Source organism: Rana temporaria, chromosome 1, assembly GCF_905171775.1.
Source record: "Rana temporaria chromosome 1, aRanTem1.1, whole genome shotgun sequence".
Classification (NCBI taxonomy): domain Eukaryota; kingdom Metazoa; phylum Chordata; class Amphibia; order Anura; family Ranidae; genus Rana; species Rana temporaria.
In genome coordinates, this window is record NC_053489.1 from 177,776,188 (window position 1) to 177,799,496 (window position 23,309).

Below are 23,309 nucleotides of genomic sequence, written 5' to 3' on the forward strand. Positions count from 1 at the left end.
ATTCTACGCCGACCGCAATGGAAGCGCCACCTAGCGGCCATCCCAAATACTGCAATCTAAGATAGGACGGCGCAAGCCGTCGTATCTTAGATATGTTTAAGCGTATCTCTGTTTGAGCATACACTTAAACATAAGTTGGCGTAGATTCTGAGTTAGGTCGGCTTATCTACTGATAAGCCGGCCTAACTCTTACTGAATCTACCTATTAGTGCCCAAGCCAGATGGAAGTTGGCGGTTTTGTAATGACTTTCGCCGCCTGAATCAAATCACTAAGTTTGACACCTATCCTATGCTCCGCATAGATGAACTGATTGATCGCCTAGGCACCGCCCGGTACATGACAACGTTAGACCTGACCAAGGGCTATTGGCAAATTCCTCTCTCGGAGTCAGCCAGGGAAAAAACAGCATTTGTAACTCCAGACGGATCTTTGCAATATGGGAGGATGCCTTTTGGGTTACAGAATGCTCCCGCCACATTCCAACGCACCATGGATAAGACCCTTCGGCCTCATCAAGCCTATGCTGCTGCATACCTCGATGACGTTGTCATCCACAGTGAGGATTGGGACTCACACTTACCAAAAGTTCAGGCTGTGTTGGATTCCATCTGGAAAGCCGGGTTTACAGCCAATCCAAAAAAAATGTACCCTTGGGCTAGAAGAGGCAAAGTATCTGGGGTATACCATTGGAAGAGGTCTAATCAAGCCCCAAATAAACAAAGTTGAGGCTATTCAGGATTGGCCACGTCCCACCAACAAGAAACAGGTTCGTGCATTTTTGGGGATTGCGTGCTATTATCGCCGCTTTATCCCCCATTTTGCCTCACAGGCTGCTCCCCTGACCAATTTGACCAAAGGGAAGGAGTCTGTCATGACCAAATGGACTCCCGAAGCAGAAACAGCTTTTCAGGCTTTAAAACAGGCCTTATATAGTCAGACAGTTTTAAATTTGCCTGACTTTTCACGGGACTTTGTGGTTCAGACAGGTGCGTCAAATGTGGGATTAGGAGCTGTACTGTCCCAGATTATCAAGGGGGAGGAACACCCTGTTATGTACCTCAGCCGAAAGTTGAAGGCCCATGAGGAGAATTATGCCACCATTGAGAAAGAGAGTGTTTGGCGGTGAAATGGGCTTTGGATTCTCTCCGGTACTACCTCGTGGGTAGACAGTTTGAACTGGTGACGGATCATGCCCCATTGAAGTGAATGGCACAGAACAAAGAGACCAATAGGAGAATAAATAGGTGGTTCCTGGCCCTCCAGGAATTTAGTTTTGTGGTAACGCATCGCCCCGGTGCTAAAATGGGGAATGCAGATGGGTTGTCCGGAAGGGAATGCCTGCCTGGCAACATGTGTCCCAACCCTAGGGTTGAAACAAGAGGGGGGGTATGTGACAGGAAGTCAGGTAAATCTGTGGGTGTTGCCACAGATGGGAGATACATTTCTGCCTTGTTTAGACAATACACCAATTATTATCGGGTGTCGGCTGCAGAAGTAGCCAGAAAGGTTTAAGGGCGTTGGAAAACTTCAGCTGTTCAGAATGAGGCAATTAAGGCCTCTATAAGTAATCCAGAGGATTACCACTGATTGCTGCATCCTGAGGCTTTCTGAGTGAATGAATGAATGAAAACTTATATAGCGCGGCACATGCGAACCAAATCGCCTCTGGGCGCTGGTTGTTCCTGTCTCCTTTGATATCAAAAGAGATGAGTTTTGATCTTTCTCCTGAACGGTAAGTGATTTTCCTCCAACCGAATGCTGGTTGGTAAAGCGTTCCATAGTCTGGGACCCTGGACCGCAAATCTTCTTTCTCCTTTGGACTTGTAATTGGCTTTTGGTATTTGGAGCAAATTTTGGTTGGTGGATCGCAGAACACGATTGGAGTTGTGAGCTTTTATTTTTTCGCATAGATAATGGGGGGCATTCCCATGGATACATCTATGCGTTAGACAGAGTGCTTTAAAAACAATTCTGTCTTTGACTGGCAACCAATGAAGGGTTCTCAGTGAAGGTGAGATTGATTCCCAGGGTTTTTTCCCAGTCACTAGTCTGGCGGCCGTATTTTGAACGACTTGCAGACGAGCGATTTGGTACTTTGGGAGTCCGAGGTAAAGGGCGTTTGCATAATCCAATCTGGAGTTTACAATTGCTCCCACCACGGCCGCTATATCTTCTTTTGGAATAAAAGGAGTTAGTTTGCGTAGTAGGCGCAGCAGATGGTGAGATCCGTTGACTACTGACCCTATTTGTGCGTCCATTGTCATGTAGGAGTCGAAGATGACCCAGAGACTTTTGACTTTGGCGCTAGGGGTGATGATTTTACCCAGAATGGGCGGGGTTATCCAAGTTGTTGCAGGTTGATTCATACGCTTGGCGTGAAACAGGAGAAGTTCTGTTTTCGCTCTGTTGAGTTTAAGATAACTCTTTGTCATCCAATTCTCTATCGAAGAGAGGCATGTCTCTAGATTGAGGTGGTGATCCTTTTTGTTACAAATGCAGGGTCGTCTGCATATGAGTGATAAAGCAGTTTTTGGCTGCTGATGATTTCAAAAAGAGGACGAAGATAGATGTTGAACAGCACTGGCGATACTTGAGGGACTCCGTACGATACCGTGCGTTTCTCAGAGGTGAAAGGTCCCAATTTCACTGTTTGTGATCGGTTTTCCTAAAAAGAGGAGAACCAATGTAAATCACCTTCTGCGACTTTGGCTATGTCAGCTAACCGAGTCAATTACAGTTTGTGGTCTACAGTGTCGAAGGCAGCGCTTAGGTCCAGCAGAACCAGGAGACAAGATTCTCCTTTGTCTGCGGCCTCGAGAGCGTCGTCCCATATTTTGAGCAATGCTGTTTCCGTACCGTGTCCGGGGCGGAAACCCGATTGAAAGGGATCAAGTAGGTTATGGGTATCTAGATGCTGTTGCAGCTGTTGTACCACTACTTTCTCCATTACCTTGAAGAGGACATTTAGGCCTGTTATGGGATGGCGATGAAGTGGGTCCTTGGGGTCTAGGGTGGGTTTCTTCAAGATGGGCTGAATTATGCCCTCCTTCAACTGGGAGGGCACTATACCTTCCTTGAAAGACTGGTTTATAAGCTGCGTGATAGGAGGTGCCAGGATGTCGGCGCATTCCTTCAGCAGTTTGGTGGGAATGATATCATTTGGCGCTGTGCTGTTTCGCAAAGTACCGATGATATTTTTAGTGGCATCGATGGAGATCGGTTCTAGAGTGAACTTTCCTAATTGCGGTGAATTTCTGTGGGTATTGTGTGAATGATTGCGGGGGGGATTGAGGGGGGTATTGTTTTGTTGAATGCTTTCCCGGATTCCCTCAATTTTATTAATGAAGTAATCCGACAATTCATTGCAGAACTCTTAGGTGTCTGAATTGGGGGCTTCAAGACAGATGGGATTCATGGTCTGAGTGACCATCTTGAAGAGTGAGTGAAGGAGAGCAGTAGCAGAAATACATCTGAAGAGGTGAGGTGCTGTTGATTTTTCTGTATGAACAGAATCAAAAAGAGACTATTGTTTTCTGCTGTAGGACCAGCAGTGTCTGCCCAGCACTAGGCTGTGCCAGACTCCATAGATAGGTTCCTGTGTGGTGAAGGTAGACGCCCCAAGTGGCCAGGGTTTATTTTATGTTTGATTTTGTTTATGCTGTTTGGATGCTTGCACTTGTTTTCAGCAAGATGGAAGAATAAACCAAAATCTTTGTTTTCAACCGTCTTCGACTGCCTTTCTGTATACATTCAGTGTGTAGTGAACCCATCCAGGGGGTCACACACCCCGCTACCGAGCTAACCCCTTACAATAGATACGCCTAAAAACTGACTTCATCTGACCGACGTAACTTGCCTACGCCGGCGTAGAGTGGGCGCATATTTACACTGGACGCATGTGGCTTTCCCATTGATTTATATTCAAATATGCAAATGAGGGAGATATGCCGAGTACTTGCGCACGGCGCATGATTTAAGTGGTTTGCGTAAGTTTTACGTCCGGCGTAAAGTTATTCGTGAATATTACTGGGTGTAGGTTACGTTCACACCGTAGGCAGTGATTCGACGTATCTTAGGCAGTTGTTTCGATGTGATTGTGAGCATGCGCACTGGGATGCGGCCACGACACAACGCATGCGCAGTTCATTCTAAGTACTTGCCTGGCACTTGGCACATCATTTGCATGGGGTCACGCTTCATTACCATGGATCACACCCACTTCCAGCCCACTTCCACTGCCTTACGCCTACAAATATACGCTACGCCGGTGCAGAGTTGGGAGCATTTGCTTTGTGAACTCCATGCTTCCCTATCCGCGATGCGCCGGCGTAGCGTAAAAGACATACACTACGGTGGCATAAATATGCGCCGATGTATGTGAATCCGGGCCATAGCTTCTACAAAATAGAGGACTGTTTTAAGGCATTTTCATTAATGTAGCGCTACCCCATTCAGGAGCCGCTGGTTAGATGTGTGATCGGCATAAGTTAAGTTACCTTTGATGTGTCTAGGGAAATTGATGGTAGCAACTGTGAGAGCAGTAACGGAATGTCTAAGCCAATGGTTGACGTTTTCTAAGTGCTTTATTTTCAGTCCAACACGAAATAACAGTCAACTTGAGGTAAACAGGATAGGTTGGCGAAAAGAATAACTTTGCAGATTCAGGCTATGGATAACGAGCAGAAGCAGTCCTGCCTCTAGAGTATATTCTTTTCTCCCGTCGCCACTCCCGCCGGAGTGGGTGCAGTGCACCTGGACAGGCCTCTCCCACAGGCCTGGCAGCCAGAGTGTCACCGAGAATGCTGAGAAGGAACAAGTCTCTGCCACCGACTTGACTCTAGTAAATTAGTAAAGGCCTCTGCCACAGGTCCGATACTTGAGAGCAATAGAGCGTATCCTTTCAGTCAATTCCTCTTGAAGTGTGGGGATCCAGTAAGTCACTGGGGTCCCTCGGCAACTTAGTTGCTCTGAGCCATGAGTGCCCACAGTTAGGAACTCCGCGTAGCACGGGCCCCGGCCAGGTAGGCCATAGTGGTGGGGCCTGTGATGGGCGCACACCCTGAAGGTGGTTGCCGCACCTGGAACCAGGAACCCGCTAAGAACCCCGAAAAATGGCGTCTGTCACAGATATTCCCTCCCCCAGCATGCCCGGCGAGGAAAACACTCCTCCAATTGGCTGCTGGGGAAAAGTGGCTCTGCCTGAATCCCTTTGGCACCACCTGACGCCCAGAGATGGAACTGCATCCCTGGAGCACAGAACGACCCACAGGATAATTCAGGGCTGACAGCAGCCTAATTTAGCATAAATCAACCTGGTTGAGAGCAAATAAGTCTCTCACCCCACTAAATTTGAACAGCGTCTCTTACTGACAGTAAGGGGGCGCTACATTAATATATATTTTTTTTACTAGTTATGGCGGCGCTCATCGATTTTTATCGTGACCGTGACATTATGGTGTAGACATCGGACACTTTTGACACCATTGTCATTTTTACAGCGATCAGTGCTATAAAAATGCACTGATTAACGTAAAAATTACACTGGCAGTGAAGGGGTTAACCAATTGGTGGCGTTACAAGGGTTAAGTGTTTCCTAGGGAGTGACTGTTAGGGGGTGTGGCTACATGTGACACATCACTGATGACCGTTCCCGATCACGGGGAATGGTCATCAGTGACAGTGTCACTAGGCAAAATAGGGGAATGCCTTATTTACAAAAGCATTCCCCTGTTCTGCTTTTGCTGACCGCAATCGCGGGCCGCCCGGGAACATCGAGTTCCCGGGACCGGCGGCCGCACTCGCGAGGAACGCGGTGGGCGTGCACGCGCTGAGCGGAAAATTTAAAGGGACATACTTGCCCGTGCCATTCTGCCGACGTACATTAGCGTTCGGCGGTCGGCAAGTGGTTAAACAAGGTAAGGGTTCACTTTATACACAATACATTACATTTTTTTTTTTAAATGTTATCTATTTACCATTGACAATCCTTGCCACATTCCATAGCCGGAATAATATTAGCAGCTGAGCTTCATGCGTTGGTTCTTTCGTTAAATGTATTATATCCAGCGCAAACGTTAAACCCACCACAACCATATCCAATAGTTCATACCATTTCGAGAAAAGGACCAGCTGGAATGCCAATAGTTTAAACGCCAGTTCAACTATGAACAATGACATAATTGTCATGCTAAAATAGTGAAAGATCTAGAAGAAAAAAATAATAGCAACACAATTGTTAACTGGACACTCAGCAGGTTACATGTTTTACATATCAAAGTGTTATCATAATTGAAGGAATGATTACTAGCTTCAATTAACTAGATGTACTATAACCTATGGTGACCAATAGGTTACGTCATTATTTTGCACATTATCAAAAAATCCCAAACATTAATGTATAATCAAAAATAAAAGGGTATGTGGTAACAGGATGAAATAAATCAGTGCAATGTTCTGAAAGCTGTAGATGGATTTACAGAACAACTGAACCTTCCAGTAATAAACGTTCTAACCAATAAACAGGATGGTGGCACATATTTTGGCACAGGAACACACATTTAGAGTGGCAACACTACTACATTTATAAGTTAAAGAGGAGTTCCACCTAAAAATGGAACTTCCTCTTAACCCACTCCTCGCCCCCTTACATGCCACATTTGGCATGTAATTTTTTTTGGGGGGGGGTGGGGGCTTCAGGAGAAGGGGACTTCCTCCTTCCGCCGAGGGGCTGGAAAGGCGATTAGCTTAATCGCCTTTTCACAGCCCCTCCCTGTAGGCGAGCGCAGGGCCGGATTAACAATGGGGCTGATGGAGCTGCAGCTCCAGGCCCCTTTCTCAAGATAGGCCCATTTGCCCAAAAAAAAAAAAAAAAAATATATATATATTTTTTTTTAAGATTTTTTTTTTTCTAAGATCGAATTTGGGGGGTTGTAGCTCGATGACCAGAGGTCACAGAAACTCCACATTTGGGGGTAGGCATGGGAAGAGCTACCCCACAACTGGTTAAAATATGGGACGGCTATCATTTATGGTTCCGGAGATACGGGCCTGCTTGCACAGCCTGTCAGAAGCTACATTCAGAGCGGCCAATATAAATACAAGCTGACACACTACAGCAGACTGATAGGATCACAGTGCTTATAATAATTATTTGTATATTACTCATGGTAATTAACCCCTCGCCACCCAGGCCAATTCTGACACTTCTCTACTACATGTAAAAATCATCATTTGTTTTTTGCTAGAAAATTACTCTATGGTGGTCTTTGCACTTTTTATGTTGCACGGTATAGAGTTGCACGATTCTGGCTAAAATGAGAATTGCAATTTTTTTGCTTAGAAGATAGATCACGATTCTCTCACGATTGTTGCGGCGTAACATCATCTTTCACATTAAAACAAAAAATAAATAAAAAATGGGCTAACTTCACTGTTTTGTTTTTATGGTTTTTATTATTCATTGAAGTGGGCAAATGCAGTGTGACATAAAATATTGCAGCAATAGCCATTGTATTCCCTAGAGTCTCTGCTAAAATATATATAATGTTTGGCAGTTCCAAGTAATTTTCTAGCAAATAATATTGCTTTCTAACTTAAGAAACAAGTGTTGGACTTTAAGTGGTTAAATTTAGTTACAATGTTAGTTAGTTACAATGTTTCATTTTGTTTACAAACTTGGCAGACTGCCCAGATTTTTTCTTTACACACAGAAGTGTATCCCTTTGATCTAAGAAGGAAGTGTTAGTTACAATGTTTCCTGTTAAAAACTTGGCAGACTGCCCAGATATTTTCTTTTGACAGCTGAAAGTCTCTCCACTTGTTATATGAAAGAATCAGCAAACTCTGCATTGAAGATCGTCAGGGGGGTTGAATCGAGATCACAATTTTTTTAACGATTAATTGTGCAGCTCTAGCACGGTATTTGCGCAGCAATTTTTCAAACATGTTTTTTTGGAAAAAAATGTTTCATTCATAAAAAAAACAGTTAGTTAGTTAAGTTAGCACAATTTTTTTTGGTATCCTAAGCGATGCTTTACATTTTTTTAGGTTACATGTTTAGAGTTACAGAGGAGGTCTAGTTAAGAAAAAAAAAAAAAACAGGCTGGTTGTACTCAAGTTGATTAATAGATTGACTTGTGTAAAACCAGCTAGCCCATACATAGATTGACTATGGCTGGTCTCTGCATAATTGGCGTAATTTCAATCCATGTATGACCCGCTTAACCACTACTCAGTCCCTAAATATCCTTCCACTCCTGTACATAGTGCTCACTGTCATACTCTCCACACTCCTCTCCTGTACATAGTGCCCACTGTCATACTCTCCACACTTCTCTCCTATACATAGTACCCACTGTCATACCCTACACACTCCTCTCCTGTACATAGTGCCCACTGTCATACCCTCCACACTCCTCTCCTATACATAGCGCCCACTGTCATACCCTTCACACTCCTCTCCTGTACATGGTGCCTGCTGTCATACACTTCTCTCCTGTACTTAGTGCTCACTGTCGCACCCTCCACACTCCTCTCCTGTACATACTGCTCACTGTCATACCCTCCACACTCCTCTCCTATACATAGTGCCCACTGTCATACCCTCCACACTCCTCTCCTATACATAGTGTTCACTGTCATACCCTCCACACTCCTCTCCTATACATAGTGCCCACTATCATACCGTCTACATTCCTCTCCTGTACATACTGCCCACTGTCATACCCTCCACACTCCTCTCCTGTACATACTGCCCCATCATACCCTCCACACTTCTCTCTGGTACGTACTACCCTCTGTCATACCCCCTCACTCTTCCTGTACATACTGCCCATTGTCATACCCTTCACACTCCTCTCCTGTACATAGTGCTTTTTTCCGTACCCTTTGTACTCCTCTCCTGTACATAGTGCCCACTGTTAGACCCTCCACATTCCTCTCCCTCACCTGCACATACTTCCCACTTATATACTGTCCATACTCCTCCCCTATGTCGCTTACCCACAAAAACAGTTCTTTAAAATTATACTGAATATCCTCAATGTTACCAGCTCTAGAATGGACACACTTTTGTTAGTTCAACTAAAGGAAATCTCAGTTCTCATATTTGTTCTGCCCCATTATTAGTACCCATTTAATTTTGTGATTACTACTATGATGTATAGAGGAACATCGGGGATCTCAGCTACTCTAAATATAGCACTTATATAAAAAAGCGGCCCTGAAAATATTTTTTAAATGTTGGCAACTGTGCACTTAGGCACTGCCCAAGGGCCACCGTCCACCGGGTCAGTAGGGGGCCCCATGAGAGGCTCCTGGGATCCTGTGATAATAAAGCGGTAGTAAACTTTCCTGACATTACTACTTTTTAGAGGCCCTGGGGTAGGTTATGCCACAACGTACAAGTATGCACAGCATATTAGCACATTAGTGTACACTTCAATTTTCAGACTGAGCCCTCCAGTGCTGCGATGAATCAGGCGGGGCCTGGACACTTCCATCTTCACCCGGTCTTCCTTCTGGGTTCTGTGCCTTTGGTCACTTGCCTTGGCTGGGCTGCGTTCATGTCATTCCCACGCATTTATTTATTATTTATTACACCCCATTCACACCTCTGCGACAAAACCCCCCTGACGCCGGCCGCTCGTGCTGCTGGAGGGGAGAATTCCCATTGCTGTCTATGAGATGGTTCACATCTCAGACACCGTACACCTGCGGCATGAAAAAAAGTCCCGGACCCTTTTTTTCAGGCGGCATTGGCGTTCGGCCATACAAAGCAATAGGAAGGATTTGTAAAAAAAAAGTTACACTATTCGCGGCAAAATACTCCGCGTACGCGGCGTTACTTGTCGCGGAGGTGTGAATGCAGCCTAAAAGGCCCCACCAAAATCCTCAGCACCAGGCCCATGATGTTCTTAATCTGGCCCTGGGCGAGCGCCTGTCCAATCGGACGGCGACGCGCCGCTCGCGCATGCGCACTGCCGCTCGCGCATGCGCAGTGGGTGCCCGGCCGTGAAGCCGAAAGCTGTCACTGCCGGGTGCCCACACTAGGCATGAAGACGCCGGCCGGCGAGGGGGGGCGAGGAGCGAAGCCCCGGCCGGCGCGTCGCTGGAGCCGTGGAGCAGGTAAGTGTCAGTTTATTAAAAGCCAGCAGCTACACTTTTTGTAGCTGCTGACTTTTAATAAACTTAAAAAAAGGGTGGAAAACCCCTTTAAGGAGGTGAACTTCAGACCTAGAGGGAAAAAAAACATGAACCCTCTCACATAATATAAAGTACATTATTTTTTTTAATGAGGTTTTAGGTATAATAAATTGTCAATTCAGCCAAAATGCTGGGGTATGTTCCACTCAGGAAGTCAGTTGGATGAGTGATAGAAAGGGCCAGATTCTCCAAGAATCTGCGGCGGCATCACGTAAGCTATTTACACTACGCCGCCGCAACTTACTGGAGCAAGTGCCGTATTCCTCAAGCACTTGCTCCGTAGTTTGCGGCGGCGTAGTGTAAAAGGCCCGGCGTATCCCCGCGTAATTCAAAGGGGGCGGCTTATATTTAAATTAAGCACGCCCCCGTACCGATCGAACTGCGCATGCGCCGGGCTAAAAATAGCCCAGTGCGCATGCTCCAGTTCTCGACGGAAAACGTCAATGACGCCGATGTGTGCATCATTGACGTAAAGTCGTATTCAAGAACGACTTACGAAAACGACGTACCCGACGGCAAAAGACGACGCGGACCCTGACGCCATACTTAACATGGCATACGTCGGACTGCCGTAAGGTTACCCCTCATATAGCAGGGGTAACCTTACGCAAACGACGTAAGCGACAGTTACGCAACACGATTTCGTTCGGGAATCGGCGTATCAGGCTCATTTGCATAAACAAATGAGACCTGAACGTAAACGCCACCTAGCGGCGAATTACATTTAAGATCCGACAGTGTAAGTGACTTACACCTGTCGGATCTTCAGCGTATCAATGCGAAAATGATTCTAGGAATCACTCGCATAGATACGCGGGTCAAAAAACAGAGATACGACGGAGTTTCCTGAGATACTCCGTCGTAACTCTTCTGAGAATATGGCCCAAAGTCTTTAACATAACAAGTCAAGCTAAATAAGCATATGTCATAACCTGGATAAATGATGTTGTAGTGAAATAGTGTCCACCATGTGTAAAAACTCCAATGAATGCTTGAGTTCTGTTCCACTATGCACTCACCAGAGATAAAAACAACACACACAAACACACCGGAGTTCCAGCCTGTATTAAAAAAAAAAAGTCAGCAGCTATAAATACTGTTGCTGCTGACTTAATATAAAGGGACACTTACATGTCCAGGTATCCCACGATGTTGGCACCCCTAGCCGATCTGTCCATCAGCTTCAGGTGCAGGCATCCTTACAAAGGAAAACAGTAAGTGAAGCCTTTCGGAATGGTTCTGCTGTCTTCTGGGATCTGTGTGTCTTCCAGAAGGCAGCGGGGGGAGGCGGAGAGGGACTGTAAATAACATAGGTCACCATTGCTACCTTACACGGAAGTGGAAGCAGGTACCTGGTAGGCCCAACCCAACACGATTCGTGCGCACGCACCTCAGGGGATACACCGGTGCGCACAAAACGTATCTCCTGATAAGACCGAGCCTCTGGAGTCACTCTACTAATGCTCAGTTTGGTGTGTATTGCTAGAGAGATTTTTGGGGAGGGTACATGTGATCAGCACTGGCAAGACAGAGGGTCAGGGGTCCTGAAGCTTCATGCGACAGAGTATAATGAAAATTCATCCTACAAGCTTTAACCAGACACTGTTATAAGTCACAAGACTGCTATATAATGCTGATGAGAAAAGGTTTATATTTATTTACATAATTGCATTTCCATGTTCTGTGTACTGTGGGAGACCGTATACAGCGAATGAAGAGTCCTGGGTTTAGTAACACTTTAGGCCCCATGCACACGAGACGCAAATGCAAACTCATCTAAACACAAGTCTTCAAACGCAAAAAACGGCGTTTAAAACGCCCGTTTTTGCCGCGAATTTCGCTGCGTTTTACCGCGTTTGCGTTTATAAGCGTTTGGTTAAGAAACATCATAAGATCCTCCCTAAGCTCAAAAAACAGTATTATTTAACCATTTCAGCCATTTTGTGAGACCAGAGCAGCAGTCTACGTGTATTTAGCGTGTCACTTGCCACGTCACCTGCCTCAAGTTGTGAATTGTCCACTTGCCACGTCACCTGCCACAATTTGTGTATTGTCCACTGGCCAAGTCACCTGGCCACGTCACCTGCCACAAGTTGTGGATTGTCCACTTGCCATGTCACCTGGCCACGTCACCTGCCACATCACCTGGCCACGTCACCTGCCACAAGTTGTGGATTGTCCACTGGACACGTCACCTGCCTCAAGTTGTGGATTGTCCACTGGCCATGTCACCTGCCATGTCAACTGGCCACGTCACCTGCCACAAGTTGTGGATTGTCCACTTGCCACGTCACCTGACCACGACACCTGCCACAAGTTGTGGATTGTCCACTTGCCACGTCACCTGCCAGAAGTGGATTATGCACTTGCCAAATCACCTGGCCACGTCACCTGCCACAAGTTGTGGATTGTCCACTGGCCACGTCACCTGGCCACATCACCTGCCACGTCACCTGCCACAAGTTGTGGATTGTCCACTGGCCACGTGACCTGCCACATCACCTGGCCACGTCACCTACCACAAGTTGTGGATTGTCCACTTGCCACATCACCTGCCTCAAGTTGTGTATTGTCCACTTGCCACGTCATCTGCCATGTCACCTGGCCACGCCACCTGCCACAAGTTGTGGATTGTCCAATGGCCACGTCACCTGCCACAAGTTGTGGATTGTCCACTTGCCATGTCACCTGGCCACGTCACCTGCCACGTCACCTGGCCACGTCACCTGGCCACGTCACCTGCCACATCACCTGGTTTGGTTAAGAAACATCATAAGATCCTCCCTAAGCTCAAAAAACAGTATTATTTAACCATTTCAGCCATTTTGTGAGACCAGAGCAGCTGAGAGAGCAGCAGTGTACGTGTATTTAGCGTGTCACTTGCCACGTCACCTGCCTCAAGTTGTGAATTGTCCACTTGCCACATCATCTGCCATATCACCTGGCCACGCCACCTGCCACAAGTTGTGGATTGTCCACTTGCCATGTCACCTGGCCATGTCACCTGGCACAAGTTGTGGATTGTCCACTGGCCACGTCACCTGCCACGTCAACTGGCCACAAGTTGTGGATTGTCCACTTGCCACGTCAACCTGACCACGACACCTGCCACAAGTTGTGGATTGTCCACTTGCCACGTCACCTGCCACAAGTGGATTATGCACTTGCCAAATCACCTGGCCACGTCACCTGCCACAAGTTGTGGATTGTCCACTTGCCATGTCACCTACCACGTCACCTGGCCACGTCACCTGCCACAAGTTGTGGATTGTCCACTGGCCACGTCACCTGCCACAAGTTGTGGATTGTCCACTGGCCACATGACCTGGCCACGTCACCTGCCACATCACCTGGCCACAAGTTGTGGATTGTCCACTTGCCACGTCACCTGCCTCAAGTTGTGTATTGTCCACTTGCCATGTCATCTGCCATGTCACCTGGCCACGCCACCTGCCACAAGTTGTGGATTGTCCACTGGCCATGTCACCTGCCACAAGTTGTGGATTGTCCACTTGCCACGTCACCTGCCACAAGTGGATTATGCACTTGCCAAATCACCTGGCCACGTCACCTGCCACAAGTTGTGTATTGTCCACTGGCCACGTCACCTGCCATGTCACCTGGCCACGTCACCTGCCACAAGCTGTGGATTGTCCACTTGCCACATCACCTGGCCACATCACCTGCCACATCACCGGCCACAAGTTGTGGATTGTCCACGGCCACGTCACCTGCCACGTCACCTGCCACAAGTTGTGAATTGTCCACTTGCCATGTCACCTGACCACGACACCTGCCACAAGTTGTGGATTGTCCACTTGCCACGTCACCTGCCACAAGTTGTGGATTATCCACTTGCCAAATCACCTGGCCATGTCACCTGCCACAAGTTGTGGATTGTCCACTTGCCACGTCACCTGCCACAAGATGCGGATTGTCCAATTGCCACGTCACCTGCCACATCACCTGTTCACATCACCTGGCACGTCACCTGCCACAAGTTGTGGATTGTTTACTTGCCACATCACCTGGCACGTCACTTGCCACGTCACCTGCCACAAGTTATGGATTGTCCACTTGCCACGTCACCAGGCCATGTCACCTGGCCACATCACCTGCCACAAGTTGTGGATTGTCCACTTGCCACGTCACCTGGACATGTTACCTGCCACAAGTTGTGGATTGTCCACTGGCCATGTGACCTGGCCACGTCACCTGCCACATCACCTGGCCACGTCACCTACCACAAGTTGTGGATTGTCCACTTACCACGTCACCTGGCCATGTCACATGCCACAAGTTGTGGATTGTCCACGTCACCTGGCCACGTCACCTGCCACAAGTTGTGGATTATTCACAATGCAATGCAAGCAATTACATTCTTATGTTTTTTTATGGTTTTTCATCATTTGCCATCATTTTTGAGATTTCTAATGTAAAAAAATAGGTCACCTTTAAAAACGCCTATAAACAAAATCGTGGCAAAACGCTAGTACCGCGTTTTGCCACGTTTAGCGGCGTTTTGCATCTGAAACGCGAAAACTTTTGCGTCTAAACCCAAAATGTTGCTTCTGAAAAAACGAGCCTAAACCCAACTGCTTTAAAATGCCCAAAAAAAACGTGAATGTGTGCATGGACACATAGGATAACATTAAATGTGTTCAGGGGCAGTTGAAAAAAATGCCCAAATGCCTCTGAACTTGAGTTTACCAGCGTCTCGTGTGCATGGGGCCTTAAAGTTTTGGATATTCTGCCAGAAAGCAGTATTTCAGCAGGGAGCATGCCATTTCATACATGAGGGACTTCACAAGTGAGGGGATCATCCACAATTTCACACCATCACACTTGAGGGTATCCTCCCCAATTCGGTACCATAACAAATGAGGGCAGCATCCATATGCCTACCCCCATACATGAGGGAATTATTCACACTTTTGCAACACCAAACATGAGAGTATCATCCATACTCCTGTGCCATCACACATGTGGGTATTGTGGCAAACCTAGCCACTTCTGGAACACTGGACGTTACATGTCAAAGGGTTGTCTGTATTATATGCTATGTATTCTGCTGGGTCTTATGTGGGCATAGTAATTCGTATGCTAGCAGCCGTAAGCCACTAGCATTCAAGTACTTTGTTTTATGTTGCCCAATCGGTGTTCGGCAGTTTTAAACCGAACTCTCACAACACATAACCCCAGACCCCAGCTATCAACCGACTGTTCCCTCGTGCAGCAATGCCTGATGGGAGAATTATCCAAACTGTTAAGTTCCCCATGTGGTCCTCACTGTATTACCCCTGCTAAATCTGTTTGGCTGTTTTGAAACCCCTTGCATGGGGAATTATATAAATATGGAAGCCTGTGAATAAAAAGTCAGTTGACTCCCAGAGCTGTGTTTCATCCGGGTTACTGGGGGAGATTTGGGACATTGCCTTACTTTTCAGCGCTGACTGTGGATTCACCCTGGTTACCAGCGGACATAGTGGATTTTAATATTGTACTCCGCTACAATTGGTGGCAAGCGACGGGATCCGACCTTACAGCCGATAAGCGCAATTCGTGCAATGTGAACTACCGAAGTGAATGGAGACAGATTATTCTACGCTAAAGTGGCAGACATTAAAGGAACTGCTAGAAGCCAGGGGTAAGGTAGCCAGCAACAAATCCAAAGCTGTACTAACTGCCGAGCTGATGGAGGGAGACAGAGCTTGCAGCGCTACACCACCAGCAGCCATGGAAGAAACCCTCTACCAGAGAGAAATGAGGACCAGGCTGGAATTTTTGCCACAGCCTATATCAGAAGCCATGCTGCACATGGTAATGGCGAATGTGCAGGAATACGTGATGGCACACAGTCCGCAGCATACACAGTCTCGAGCAGAATCCACTACTGGGTCACTCTACAACCAGGTAAAACCCAAAATTCCCTATCATGCCTTCCAAATGTTTTGCGAGGAGAAGGATGAGATTGATGGGTATTTACAGGATTTTGAGAGACTGTGTGATTTACATGACTTGGAACGGACGGTATGGGTCCCATTGCTAGCAGGTAAGCTGGCAGGTCGGGCAGCAGAAGCATATCGCGCTGTACCCAGTGAGGACAGCAAGGATTATGATAAAGTGAAGCGAGCGATATTAGAGAGATACGCCATTACTCCAGAGGCATACCGGCACAAGTTTAGAAAACTGCGCAAACCAGAGAAGGATTCACATGCTGAATGGGCACACAAGCTGGACCAAGCTTCCCAAGGGTGGATACAAGCCAGCCAAGCCACTACTATGGAAGAATTGCGACAGTTAATGCTCTTGGAGCAATTCTTCAACGGTTTGTCCCCAGAGGCACAATAATGGGTGCGAGACAGGAAACCTCTCACCCTAACCGAAGCGGCTCGATTAGCGGATCAGCATTTTGATGCGAGGAGACATCATGGGCCCCTAACCAAGAGTTATCCTCGACCCGCGGGACCACCCAGTACTCTACCACCCCCCGCTCTCACAGCCTCCCCTTTTCGTCAATCCCAAGGGACTTTACCACCACCCTCCAGATATAACGGACGTGCCAACATCCAATGCCACACCTGCAAACAGTGGGGACATATGGCACGCGAGTGCACCCAAAACCGGGGCAGACCCGCCTGGAACCAAGGCCGACCGAACCCGGCACCAAGGGCTGCTGCCCATCATTATCAACGGGAGCCGGCCGCTCAAGAGATGTTGAGCATTCCAGCGGAAGAACCCCTGGGAATCTTGCATGAGGTGATGACAGTCCGAGCCACGGATAACCGGCAGCATCATCGACAGCTAGTGACCTTGGAGGGGAAAGAAGTCCAGGGGCTTCGGGATTCAGGAGCTACTTTAACCTTGATAGCACCCCATTTGGTCCCTGACTCGGCACACACTGGCGGATCCGTGGCAGTACGAGTGGCAGGGGGAGCAGTGTACCGACTACCCACTGCCAAAGTACATTTGGATTGGGGTGTGGGAGGGGGGGTGGTAGAAGTGGGCCTCATGCAAAATTTACCAGCAGATGTTGTGCTAGGAAATGACTTGGGCCAGATGACCTCTGCTTTTGTACCCCATGCTCTATACCAGGAAGCCCATCCAGTGACCACACGGCAACAGGCTCGCACCACAGTCTCACCGACACACTCTGAGGCTCCGGTAAGAGACCATGACCCCCACACGACACGTATGTCCTGGGATACCCCAACTAAGTTTGAGGCCGAGGTGAGGTCAGACCCCACGCTACAGGTATACAGGGACAGGGTACACGATGATCAGGCTGGGCTAGAGGGGGAGCGGTACACCTGGGAGAAAGGGCTACTTTACCGCATTGCTGAAAGAGGAGTGGGAGGGTCGGCCACAGTAACGACTAAACAGTTAGTGGTTCCCCAGAAGTATAGGCAAGAACTGCTTCGGATTGCCCATGACATTCCCCTGTCTAGGCATCTGGGGATGACACGTACCCGATACAGGTTGACCCACGCTTTCTTCTGGCCAGGGATCTCCAAGGATGTGAGGCAATACTGCACCTCCTGTGACATTTGCCAGCGAGTAGGCAAGCGAGGTGACCGCCACAAAGCCAAGTTATGTCCTCTTCCCATTATTGAAGAACCCTTCAGTAGGGTGGCCGTAGATATAGTGGGGCCCTTACCAAAACCCAGTCCCTCCGGGAAAAGATATATTTTAACTGTAGTGGACTATGCCACCCGGTACCCCGAGGCTATAGCCCTCACCAACATTCATGCCGAAACTGTGGCAGAAGCCTTAATGAAAATATTTTCCAGGGTGGGGTTTCCCCAAGAAATCATATCCGATAGGGGCACCCAGTTCACCGCCGAGGTAACCCAACAACTATGAAAGATGTGGCATTAAGCCAATAGTAAATTTGGCGTACCACCCCCAGTCCAATGGTCTATGCGAAAGGTTTAATGGCACGCTGAAGCAGATGCTCCGTACATTTGGAGAGGCTCATAAAGACTGGGAGCGCTTTCTACCCCATCTGCTCTTCGCTTATAGAGAGTTAACCCAAGAGTCAACAGGGTTTTCCCCTTTTGAATTACTGTTTGGGAGAAGGGTGCGAGGGCCACTAGACCTAATTAGAGAGCATTGGGAGGGGGAGAGTAGCCCAGACGGAACCCCTATTGTATCCTACGTACTGGAGTTCAGGGACCGTCTGGAGGCGCTAACCCAGGCTGTGCGCACCAACCTCCGGGCGGCCCAACAACGTCAGCGCCGCTGGTACGATAGGGGAGCCAGAGACCGCAGCTTTCAGGTGGGACAAAAGGTTTTGATTTTAAAACCGGTCCGCACAGACAAGCTGCAGGCCATCTGGCTAAGCCCATACCAGGTGGTGGAACAGAGATGTGACACCACCTATGTGATTGGCCCCTGCTCAGGGGTAGGGGAGAGACGCATGCTCCATGTGAATATGCTCAAACCTTACCATGAGAGGATAGAGGACGTGGCCGCCATATGCGCTTCCGCCTCGGAGGATCAGGAGAATCTGCCACTACCTGACCTCTTAGAACAGGAGGGACAGACGGAGCCCTCCAAGGGGGTTCAGCTGGGGGAGTGGCTAAGCCCTCAGGAGCGTGCCCAGGTACAAGAGCTGATTGTAGCTAAAAGGGCTACCTTTTCCAATTTACATGGGTACACTCCGCTGGCCACTCACCGAGTCGAGACCCCGGGACAGCTACCTATGCGGCAAACCCCATATTGTGTCCCTGAAGCAGTCAGGACGCATATGAAGACTGAGATTGATGAGATGTTGCAGCTAGGGGTTTTCGAACCTTCCGATAGCCCCTGGGCATCGCCGGTAGTGCTGGTACCAAAGAAGGACGGCACGACACGGTTCTGTGTCGACTACCAAAGGCTAAATGCAAAACGGTGTCTGATGCCTATCCAATGCCCCGGATAGACGAGCTGCTGGATAAGATGGCACGGGGCCAGTATCTCACTACCATAGACTTATGTAAGGGATACTGGCAGATTCCACTGGCCGAGGAGGCCATCCCCAAGTCGGCATTTGTCACCCCGTTTGGCCTGTATCAATTTCGGGTCATGCCATTCGGGATGAAGAACGCTCCGGCAACTTTTCAGCGGATGGTCGATCGGTTATTGGACGGATTCCAGGAATACGCATGTGCCTATTTAGACGACATCGCCATATTTAGCCAGACCTGGGCAGAGCACCTACAACACATAGGGGCCATTCTAGATCGTATTGGAGAGGCAGGGTTAACACTGAAACCCAGCAAGTGTCATATAGGGATGGCCGAAGTGCAGTACTTGGGCCACCGGGTGGGGAGCGGGCGACAGAAACCCGAACCAGCTAAAGTTGAAGCTGTAGCTAAATGGCCCACCCCCAGGATGAAAACCCAAGTGCTAGCGTTTCTAGGTACTGCGGGGTACTATAGAAAATTCTTACCCAATTATAGTGCCCTGGCCAAACCCTTAACTGACTCGACACGCAAGAACCTGCCCCGACAGGTTGTCTGGGCCCCAGAGTGTGATCAGGCATTCCAACAACTAAAGACTGCTCTAACTAATGCCCCTGTACTTGCTGCTCCTGATCCAACTAAAAGATTTCTTGTCCACACAGACGCTTCAATGTTTGGATTGGGAGCAGTGCTGAGCCAAGTAGGAGCCGATGGCGGAGAACACCCCGAACATTGAGAAGGAATGCCTGGCCGTGGTGTGGGCCCTCAAAAAGTTGCAGCCGTATTTGTATGGAAAACCTTTTTCGCTACTCACAGATCACAACCCGTTGGTGTGGCTAAACCGTGTGGCGGGAGACAATGCCCGGCTGCTGCGCTGGAGTTTGGCGCTGCAGCCGTTTGACTTTACAATCCACTACCGACCAGGGAAGCAAAACGGTAACGCCGACGGGTTATCTAGACAAACTGAACTTGAAAAGTGATCTGTGAGTACTTCCCCGGACATCCCCAAGCCGATCCGTTGGGATCAGACTGTGTATGCCGGCTTGGTTCTGGGGGAGCATTGTGGCAAACCTAGCCACTTCTGGAACACTGGACGTTACATGTCAAAGGGTTGTCTGTATTATATGCTATGTATTCTGCTGGGTCTTATGTGGGCATAGTAATTCGTATGCTAGCAGCCGTAAGCCACTAGCATTCAAGTACTTTGTTTTATGTTGCCCAATCGGTGTTCGGCAGTTTTAAACTGAACTCTCACAACACATAACCCCAGACCCCATCTATCAACCGACTGTTCCCTCGTGCAGCAATGCCTGATGGGAGAATTATCCAAACTGTTAAGTTCCCCATGTGGTCCTCACTGTATTACCCCTACTAAATCTGTTTGGCTGTTTTGAAACCCCTTGCATGGGGAATTATATAAATATGGAAGCCTGTGAATAAAAAGTCAGTTGACTCCCAGAGCTGTGTTTTCATCCGGTTACTGGGGGAGATTTGGGACATTGCCTTACTTTTCAGCGCTGACTGTGGATTCACCCTGGTTACCAGTGGAGATAGTGGATTTTAATATTGTACTCCGCTACAGGTATCATTCAGTATTCTGTGCCATCACACATGAGATTATCAGCCACAATTTCATACCATCACACATGAAGAATCCTCCACAGCTCCGCATCACCACACATGAGGGTATCCTCTTTCTGTAAAATCATACATGAGGGTATTTATATATCCATAACATGCTAGTGTTAATAGTGATAATAAATAAAATATTTTAGATACACAAAAAATCCAAAAATTGATTAATCAAAAACAATCAGAATGAAGTTTCACATATGTGCAATGTGAAATACCCATAGAATAAAAATGCTTAGTAGAAAAAAGTGCAATAGTCCCATACGTATACTGAGTACATGAAGGAAAACTGTGAAAAATAAAGGAAGCAAAGTGTCCATAAAACTGAATGAAGAGTGTTCGTATATTCCTTGCAATCTGCATTGTGCATGCAATAAAGACAAGCAGGTTTCCACCTTCACCGATGCAAGACACCCAATAGTGCATATAAGGATGGCCCCTTACCGCAAAATGTTGACCTTTCTCGTTTAGAAAAGAGGTCAAAAAGAGCTTGTTGTCACCATAGACAAAATTGTAACACCTGGAGTTTCCTTTGGATCAGCTGGTTAAAGCGTCATAGGGCATAATGAAAAAGAGAGAGATACCGCCATGGCATAATAACGTTTTATTTAAAAGAAAATATAAAACACAGTGCCGAGTGGCCCCTTACTTGGATGGTGCCCTCGTCCCGGCACTGAGGCTATAGGCTTAAAGGTCAAATAGATTGAGTAGAGATGCGTCCGTGCTGGGGAGACTTACAGCGTGCGCTCCACCTCTCACTGATGAGAAACCAGCTGGACCGGAAGGTGCTGTGCTTGTTCACGTACCGCCTCGACGTACGTTTCAATATGTCGTCATCAGGAAGCGTACCTGGCACACGCACAAGACCCATTATAAATAGGTCTCATAGACAGCAATGCCAAGGATATTTAGCCAATGAAAGCCTCAGTCCCGGTTACTGCGGCAACTAGTAAACAGACTGTGTAGATATGCGTACAAAGCAAAACAGCATGTTAAATACAAGGCTCATATTGGCACAATGAAAGACTAGAATGCAATCATTTAAAAAATGACATAAAAATGACAAAAAAATATTATATTAAAAGAAGGAACATTGTAAAAATGCAGATTAAAATAGTATTTGAATATTTAAACCATACCGTCATAATGATCATTCATTAGTCAAAAAGCAGTTGAGATCAAGCTCTATATTAAGGCCCAACGGTCGCATAGTCCTCAAACAATGTAACCATTGGGTCTCATTTTGGGATACTGCTCTGGTAAGGTGAGTGCCCCTCCAGTGGCTAGTAATCCTATCAATGCCATAAAAAAATGAGCTTACGAGGATCTCTATTGTGAAATAAATCAAAATGTTTAGATACGCTATGGTTAGGGTAGCCTTTTAAAATGTTTGCTAATGTTCATTGATCCTTACTTTGAGCTCCCTGGTGGTCCTACCCACATATTGAAAATTACACAGGCATTCCAAGACGTATGTTACATACTTGGAATGACATGTAATGAGTGGCTTGATGGAAAATTCTTGCCCAGTCACACTAGAACTGAATTTGCTAACTTTCTTACTTTTTCTGTTAGTGTTTTTGCAGGATCTGCAACGAGTGCAGTAATAGAAACCAGACCCATCCAAGAAAGTAAGAGGTCTCTCGGGGGGATCTGGCACATTCCCTGCTATCATATTTCTGAGGCCGGGGGCCTTGCGGTAAATGAAGTTAGGTTTAGGAGGTAATATTTTGGCCAAATCATTGTCCTTCAACAAGATAGGCCAAAACTGTTTAAAAATCTTTTCCACATTTCTGTATTGTCTGTGGTAACCAGACAAAAAAGAAAGTTCACCCTGATGAGGAGGTCTAGGTTTGGATTCAAGCAACATCTCTCTATCCATAGCCCTGACCTCTTCTTTGATACCTAACAGCTTGGTTTGGGAATATCCTTTTGCAACGAACCTGTCAGTCAACATATCTGCTTGTTGTTCAAAGTCAATGATGTCATTACAATTGCGACGGATACGCATGAACTGTCCTTTGAGGACAGCTCCCAACCATTTTGGATGGTGACAGCTAGTGGTCGGAACGTAACCGTTCCCAACGGTGGATTTGAAAAAGGTTCTAGTGCAGATTATGTTATCTTTTTTCATAATAGTCAAGTCCAGGTAGTTAATGGTAGTTAAACTAGATTCCGCTGTAAAACTAAGACCATATTTATTAATATTCATTTGAGATAGGAAAAAAATCAAATGAAGGTTGAGATCCCTCCCACAATATAAAGATGTCATCTATATAGCGTTTGTAATAAGCCAATGACTTGTCTTGTTCTTTGAAAATAGTCTCCTCCTCCCATTTATTGAGGACCAAATTGGCGACGCTGGGGGCATAGCGAGCCCCCATGGCAACCCCTTTGTTTGTAGAACTTACCCTGTGCCCAAAAATAGTTGTTACCCATGGCTAACAACAGGCCTTGGACCAAGAAAATAATTTGGGTCTCTGGTAAAGTGGATTTGTCACGGAAAGCCTCTGTGACGGCCACAATTG

General features: G+C 47.2%; 1 protein-coding gene across 1 annotated transcript in view; it reads right to left on the reverse strand.

Moving 5' to 3' along the window:
* Positions 1-5,968: 5,968 nt before the first annotated feature.
* The window catches only part of LOC120940507 (voltage-gated hydrogen channel 1-like), an 80,861-nt gene continuing 63,520 nt past the window's right edge, over positions 5,969-23,309 (reverse strand). Inside the window, exon 4 of the mRNA XM_040353454.1 lies at positions 5,969-6,205. Within this exon, the coding sequence (XP_040209388.1) occupies positions 5,969-6,205 (237 nt within the window). The remainder of the gene's footprint in view (positions 6,206-23,309) is intronic.